Source organism: Dryas octopetala, chromosome 3 (assembly GCF_963921425.1).
Source record: "Dryas octopetala chromosome 3, drDryOcto1.1, whole genome shotgun sequence".
NCBI lineage: Eukaryota > Viridiplantae > Streptophyta > Magnoliopsida > Rosales > Rosaceae > Dryas > Dryas octopetala.
Genome location: NC_141368.1, coordinates 16,971,339 through 16,979,740, shown reverse-complemented (window position 1 = coordinate 16,979,740; position 8,402 = coordinate 16,971,339). Strand labels below are relative to the sequence as shown.

At 35.6% G+C, this 8,402-nt stretch overlaps 1 protein-coding gene across 2 annotated transcripts in view; it reads right to left on the bottom strand.

The window, feature by feature from the left end:
- LOC147291427 (uncharacterized) overlaps nt 1-6,416 on the bottom strand; it is a 10,720-nt gene extending 4,304 nt beyond the window's left edge. The window contains exons 1-7 of one of the 2 annotated variants that reach the window (XM_086238627.1): nt 6,290-6,416; nt 6,100-6,200; nt 5,536-5,632; nt 4,995-5,072; nt 4,709-4,811; nt 2,822-2,910; nt 1,832-1,943 (exon numbers count right to left, since the gene is read on the bottom strand). In XM_086238627.1, the coding sequence (XP_086094753.1) occupies nt 1,832-1,943; nt 2,822-2,910; nt 4,709-4,811; nt 4,995-5,072; nt 5,536-5,552 (399 nt within the window). In that variant the 5' untranslated portion in view covers nt 5,553-5,632; nt 6,100-6,200; nt 6,290-6,416. Of the gene's footprint in view, nt 1-1,831; nt 1,944-2,821; nt 2,911-4,708; nt 4,851-4,994; nt 5,073-5,535; nt 5,633-6,099; nt 6,201-6,289 lie in introns of those variants that run through there. The other variant, XM_086238628.1, reaches the window with a different exon arrangement.
- Between the last annotated feature and the right edge of the window lie 1,986 nt (nt 6,417-8,402).

The window sequence follows — 8,402 nt, the reverse complement described above, 5'->3', positions numbered from 1 at the left end:
ATCGGGAAAGTGAAGTCTTGCCTAACAATATATAAAGTCTTGGGCCTCTCCACCCATTGCCAATTGGTTTTGGATTGGACGCTCCAATTTCTACATGCATTTCCTAAAAAGTAACTCTTTCAAAATCAATGTCTAAAACCAATTTACATAGTAACACTCATCTGACCAGCCACAGCTCCCTATATCAACGTAATTGTGCAGAATTGAAGCATATTTTTTTGCATTCCAAATGTCTAAAGAAGCTCAAGATTATCGGTTGTCCACAGCTTCAAATGTGCAATTTAGGCAAACCAAACTTGAACTCATTATTTTATAGATGATAAAGAGCCATTTGAACAACTTTAAAACATTCTACTTTTATATGCCTCAATATTCATCTGCCTAGGTAACTTCATGATGAGTACTAAGAATTATAAGTTTGTTTGATGGTATCGTCATTTATGCAGAGACTATAAGGAATAACCCATCAATAAATGCTACACTCTTCCCTAATATATTTGCGTTAACTAGCCTCATTTAAAACAATATCTTAGACCTTGTGAATTAATTGTTGTTAGAATTACCCTTGTCCTCTGTATTGTAAATTTCATCTTTAATTAATGAAAGTATGTTTCTGTATAAGAAAAAAAAATGAAAATAGATCATCCAAACCAAACCAATTAGCAACCACCAATTGCCAATATTTGAAGAGGCTCAACACTTAATACTTTTATGCAAGGCTTGGACTTCAAGATGGGGGATTCTATATTCTCCAATATGCGCCCCATGTGTGGCCAGGCTGAGCCAAGCACATGGATCAATTACATTGGGTGATGTCAAGCACGTGGGGACAATCGAGCCCAACACTTGGATGAATTTCATGCTCTTATACCATGTTAGAATTAGAGCATCGAACCAAAACCAATTAGAAATCAATAATGCCAATGGGTAGCAGCGCTTAGACTTCTCGATATGGGATTCTATATTCTTCAACAATTGTCTTAGTTATGAAAAATCTTCTAGAGATACCTACCACTTTGGACATTGTTAAAAAATCTTTAAAATCTCTTCTTTATGCTAAACACAGCCTTCTCAATCACATATGCACCATTACAGGTCTCTATACAATCCAGTTTATCGAACAGCAAAAAGCATGTAACCTCAAACAGTGTCAAAGTATGCAACTGGGGTTGATGTAAAGTCAAATATAACAGGAGAGCTAAAACAATCCACTGAGGGCCAGGATGTTTTATGTATGCCACACATCATTCTTACAAGCTAACTAAACCAGCCACGACCAATTGGATTGAGAATTATTCCAGTGAGGCCTAATTTTTTCCCTTTTAATTAAGAGCAACTAGTGAAGCCCAATTATTGCCTGGGTTCACAAACATAGGATAGCCCACATCTACCTATCCCACTAGATCCAACCACTCAGCTTTTAATATTTCACTGTGCAAAATATGTACTTATAGGCTGACTTCCAGCAAGATGTTCTACAAAAACTTGATTCTGGTCAACAATCCATACTAATATCGAGATTCATGACCTTTCTACTTTTCTTTTCACTTGGCTCCCAAAGCATAGACATGTCTCTCCCAATCATTTAAGATCGAGAAAGAGAAACTTTTTTTCACCCAAACTCCAAGGTCATATCTTTTCTGTTCAGAGATGTTGAAATATAATCTATCACTCTATACAGAAGAAGACAAGCACAAATCAAGACCACAATTAGTGTAACATAACTAGGCCATTCAACCAATGAAATGAATGTGATAGCGATCATGCAAAATAAATAACTAAATTAGTAAATACATCTCCCATGCATATCATGTCTGCGTACACAACTCACCTTGTCTGTATCTTGTAAATCTTTAAAAGCTTTATTCAACTTGACAAATGCTGGATGAGCTTGAGGATGTGAGCATTTATCAGGGTGAACCAAAAGAGACATCTTCCAGTACCTTAAAGAAGAATAAGATGAAGAAATTTATTAGACAAAAAAAAAATCAAAGAGAAAATACAAATAGCAAAGCTCAACAGTTCACAATCATATAAAATAGCTCAAATTAAAACAACAGACTGCTATCAAGCCCGTCAACTAAAAATGTGTCCATTATTAGTTTTATTCAGCAAGCCCTTCTGTCCATATAAAAAAATTCAAACAAGCCATTGTTTTTGGTGTAAAAATATGTCATCACTTGCAATTTTCAAAGTAGATATTTATAGTTTGTACAAGCCAATTGTAAGTCTGTCTCACAAATTGTTGACATGTCCAAACTAGGCATAATTGGCAAGACACTTTTGATAATTTGTTTCTTCACTGTACAGGTCCATGGTTTTCTACTTTGGTTAAGTGGGTGTTCACTGCACTCAAGAGGCATCTACTTTCTAAATGACACTTTCAAGCTCTTGGGGATACAGTATACTACATACAGATGGTTTTAGAAGCTGGAATAGAATTTTCTGGAATTGTGTCATCTGCGAACTGCAAATGTGAAATCAGAACTTCTTTACCAACTGCTTTATTTTTATCTTCTCTACCAACAACTAGGTGAATGAAAATTGATGTCAATCCAATACTTATTGTTAAAAGTTAAAAAGTTTATTCACATTATTTCCCTTTTTTTTATTACAAGCTGGATCTTGTAGAGAACATATCAAAGATCAAATGTAGATCAAGTTTTTTGATATATTGTTCAGAACGAGGTTAGTGTAAGCAATAATTACTATTCACCAGACATTTTCAATTGTTATCCCATAACAGAGTCAGCGGGAGATCACAAGTGGCGCCTACATAGAGGTTATTAAATCCACAATGCAGAAAATTCAATGGTTTTACCATTTCTTCATATTTTCCGCAGACATATTTCGGTTCGCTCCTAGAATATCATATGGACTATCATCCGCAGAATCCATGATCCTTGTAACCTGATTGGATGCATGTCAGTCAAGGAGTTAGTACATTCATATAAGAGTAATAGAATAACTTCAAATACACTATATATAAACAATCAACAGATAAAATTTAAAGCTCATACTTTTTACCACGTGTGATGTACATAAGAGGTACAGTCTAAAGGCGGTAGAAACAGGGGGATGATTACACTCCAAAAAATGTTGGAGCCAAGATATTTTTAACGGTGAAATATGGGAGAAAACCTTGAAGCAAAGGAATTCTTAGAATCGGAGGGAAAATGTGGAAATTTACTTTTGAAATCTGATTGCATTGCATAGGGTCCCATCTCTTTTATAATACCATCCTTCTTACATTGCTACACCCTCTTAATGACTACTATAGTTACTTGAGTTCATTTATTAACCCTTACAATTCCAAAAGTTCATTTATTAAGCCTCTCAATGACTGACTACACATTTAATGACCAAAATTCTCTTAAAGACTCTTTGACTCCTCATCTAATGACCAAAATTCTTCCCTATATCTGCATTGTTCCCTTCTACATGGCGGAGGCTACATAAGGCTATGTATTTTACTCAATTGATGAGAAAAAAAAAAAAAAAAAAGAGTCAAGAACAGAAAAAAAAAATGGACAAATTTTCTCTCACAACTATGTCAATGTCATAGATTCCATTAAATCTTCTCGGTCGAATGTCATTTCAGATCTCGCTTTGGTTCTCGTTTCCATCAGATCTCGTCTTGGTTCTCATCTCAATCGATTTTCACCTCAGTTTCAGTTTGATTTACTTTGGTCCTTATGGGTGACAAAGCAGATAGCAGGAACTTCCCTATTATTCTGCTCCATGACTAGTAAAAAATTTAGGAGCTCTAATTACTTCCAGTGGGGCTGAGCTTTCCAAGCTTTTTTTTTTTTCCAAAAAACTCGTAAACATGCTTTTGATTCTATTTGCAGTAAGCTGGAAGTTGTTGATATCTACTCTCCAACTTGAGGGGGAATGTAATTGATGTAGGCTACTAGCAGCCTTATGTTTAAGAGTGACTGAGCTATTTTAGCTAATTTAGTATAGCTAATTTCGGGCTACTGATTGAGATAATATAGCTTATTTCAAGGGCTAATTTCTAGGAATTCTACATCCACCTTCCATGTAAAGAGGCTATATAAGGCTATGTATTATACTCAATTGATGAAATGAAAAAATGAGGTTATGAGTTCAACCCCCCCCCCCCCCCCAACAACACCCACCCACACACACACAATCTGACTATTCTTGTGCCGTGCGCCACAACTGCTTTCGACAACATTTTCAAGAAAATCTCATTCCCGGTCCAAACAAAACCCTGAAGTTACTGCGATAAATTGGTGGGAACACTCGCAAAGAAATGAAATTATTGGTGAAATTTCACGGATAATTTTGATATTTTAAGCAGTGCTTATAGTTACTGAATTCATTTATTAACCCCTGCATTTTCTAGAGTTCATTTATTAACCCTCTCAACAACTGTTTGACTACTCACTTACAGATCAAAACTCTTCCTCATGCATTATTAATATGTGCTTAAAGTGAACAAAGTCCATAGCTGAGCTGCTCAAGTGACATATGGGCAGAGTGGGAAGCTGCAGTTGAATCTAGTTTCAAACCCCATTGTACAAATAAATAAAAAAGATATAAATATTATGAACGAACTCTGTGAATAAATTATGAACAAGAGATGAGATATGAACATTGAGCAAACTCTCACCAACCCAAGACTATATACAACATGCTTATAAATTTTGATAATTATGTTTAAGAGATAAGACTACTATACCTCTTCAAACCGCTCAGCTTCATTAGCTGATTCAGCTTCAGCAACCACAGCAGGTGGTGGAGGTCCTACAAAAACTTCATTATCTTCCTCCAACTCAACTTCTCTGTACATATGTGTTAGGAAACACCACATTCCAAGTCATCTCAATCAGAAAATACATGATTCAGTTATGTCACACATAGACCCAAATTACAAACAACTGTAATTCAAAATAAACAAGATTTGAATAGTTCCAGAAATTGTTCCAAAATAAAGTGCCTATGGAATAAAATATTTTAAGAAATACCTCAGCTCAGCCTGTGCTTCTGTCAATTTGGCTGCAGCAGCAAGTAACTCAGCTGATGGCATTGCAGGGCCAATTATCCTGCAAAACAAATGCAAGCAATCAAAACTAGGGGTGGGCACGGTGCAGTCCGGCCCAGTTCTCCCCCCACACTGGCACTGCACTGTAGAGCATAAAACGGTCCGGTGCGGTGCCGAGCACCGGAATTGTTGCAGCAGAACTGGACCAAACCAAACTGTAACAGTTCCAGTCTGGTCCAGTGCACTGTTTCTGGATGGGCCTTACTGTTTTGGGCCTTTTAGTCTGAGCCCAATTAAAAATTTGGGCAAAAAAATAACAAAACCCACTTTTTTAAGTACAAATCAGTGAATCACAATTCAAAACTTGTTTTTGTAACAAAGTCACAAATCAAAACCTGTTAAGTTCAAATACAAATCAAAACCTCCTAAGTCTTAAACAGAAACCCCAATTTTCAGCAGCCCTCATTCACAAGTTCACAACCATTATGCTAATTTGCCAAAATAAACTAAATGTAGTAATGTACCTCACAAAACTGCCCATTGCCCAAGTACCCAAAATGTAGCTCAGGCTGCTCACTGCTCAGCAATTGAATCCCCAAAATGTAGTACAAAATCCAGAACCTGCATATGTAGTTCAAAGTTTCAAACCCCAAATTAACTATAAACCCTAATTTAAAATTGAAATTGCAAGGAAGAACCACAAAATTGCACATAAATTACAGAATAACCCTAATGTGTTTGCCTAACCCGAAATCAAACCCCAAATTAACATAAACCCTAATTTAAAATCGAAATTGCAAGGAAAACCACAAATTTGCACAAAAATTACAGAATAACCCTAATGTAAACCCTAACCCGAAATCAAACCCCACATTAACTATAAACCCTAATTTAAAATCGAAATTGCAAGGAAGAACCACAAAATTGCACAAAAAAAACAGAATAACCTTAATATAAACCCTAACCCGAAATCAAACCCCAAATTGCAAAGAGATGACAAGATGAGAGAGTGAGAGATGAGAGACAGAGATTATAGACTAACAGATGAGAGACGCGAGATGACAGATGAGAGTGAGAAAGATGGTTACCTGAGACGACGCCGACGAGATGTACCGGAACGGCTTTTGATTCGCTGCGACGACGCCAACGAGATCAGAGATTCAGAGACTTGAGTGGTTGAGTCAGCTGACTGCGATTCGCGAGTGAGAGTGAGAGATGAGAGACAGAGATGACTAGATGAAATGCGAGATGAAAGATGAGAGTGAGAGAGATGGTTACCTGAGATGAGTGTGAGAGCTGAGAGTGAGAGACAGAGCAGAGAGTGACGAGAGTCCAGACTCCAGACTTGGCGTGAGAGAGTCAGAGAGACAGAGACTGAGATGAGAGTGAGATTGTGAGAAATCAATTGGGGAGGGGTAATCCGTAATTGGGTAGGGTAATTGCCTAAATGGCCGTAAATTGGTAATTGACTAATCTAATTAGTAATTAGGGTTTTGACTTTTTGAGAGTTTCAAATTTTCAATTGGGGTTTGAGGTTTCATTTGATTTTAGGGTTTCAACTTTGAATTGGGGTTTCATTTAGGGGGGTGTACTCAATTTAGACTTATAATGACTTTTAAAGACTTTTTTTAAGTGACAGACTTTCATAGACTTTCATAAATATATCAGACTTTCAAAGATTTTCATGGAGTTTTATTAAAAAATTTCATAAACATTGATAGACTTTCATGGAATTTCAATGACTTCTATAATTTTTTCTTCATCTACTTCATTATCTCTATGCATGTTGGACTGAGAGACAAATTATTCATGTGTAAGGATGAAGAACGTAGACCTCATTATGCAAAAACCTTTTTTCTTCTTCTTATGCTTGGCGGGCTTTTCTATAAGTGCAAACCAGTATAATTTTGACATAAAAGAAATTATTAATCGTTAATTCACACATGTTTTATATATTTAGAACTTGAAAAAGACCTTTTGCGAACATAAGGCCATGCATTATTATAATTTTGCATTAGTAGTTATTTGAAGTGTTCTGATTATTTTTGTTTATTGATTAGTCTTTGGATTTGAGACTATAAGCAACTACATGTGGAAATTATATGCAAAAAATAATAATTTATGATAAAAAAATTGCAGAAATATTGCAAGCACTCTAGCAAATAATTTATTGGTAATAAGGGTATTCCCGTAATAAAGATCAAATTTTGGATTGGTGAAGTTTGCTAGCAAAGGTCAGCATCGAGCAGATAGCCCATGTCAAGAAAGGCTGCATTCAGAGTGGCAGCAGAGATATCAAATTTTGGAGTCCGGGGACGAAAAACTAGATAGACAATGAGAACCACTAAGCCTCCTATGATTATGACAACCCAAAATATTGCACAAAAAATGACTGCAGACCATGTAAAGAGGTTGGTCTCTTGAGGGTGTGGTATATGCAAGCTATGTGGGTGGGGGCTCTGGATATGATGTCGTGTCAGTGGATGTCCCGATGAATTACCATGTGAACCATGTTGTGGGTGTTGGTCATGATCATAGTAGCCTTGTGGTTGCTCGTAGTAGCCTGGGTCATGGTGCTGTGAGGGTGGCACCAATGGACAAGATGGTTGGGAGTGTTGTTGGTCTTGATTTTGAAACGGTCTCAAAATGAGGGAGAGGAACTACAAGGTGTGACTAAAATGTCTTTCAAAGTCAGTGGGGGGAATGAAAGAGAAATAGGGAGGTTTGTTATTTGTATTTTAATGCCAAAAGTCTTTCAAAGTTCATTAATTCGAGAAATCTATGAAAGTCATTGACATTTTGAGTATCGTATGACTTTCATAGACTTTTAAAAAGTCTTCATTGAGTAGTCCCTGACTTTTATAGATTTTTAACAAGTCTATAAAAATCTTGATTGAGTACCCTCTGACTTTTTAATTTAACAAAAGTCATTAAAAGTCTGAATTGAGTACACCCCCCTTAATTTTGGTGTTTTAATTAGAGTTTAGAGTATAGGGTATTTAGGGTATATGATATAGTCTTATAATAAACTTATAAACATATACATACAAAAATTATAAATTAGGATATACTATAATATTATAAACTATATTCTATATGGGTACTATCAAATATATAATTAGTGTTTCAATTAGGCCATTAGGGTTTAAATTGGTAATTTGTAATTGACTAATCTAATTGGGGTTTGAGGGTTTCAATTGGGGTTTAGAGTATAGGGTATTTACTATTTAGGGTATATGATATAGTCTTATAATAAACTTATATACATACAAAAATTATAAATTAGGATATACTATAATATTATAAATTATATACTATATGGGTACTATCAAATATATAATTAGTGTTTCAATTAGGGTTTAAATTAATAATTTGTAATTGACTAATCTAA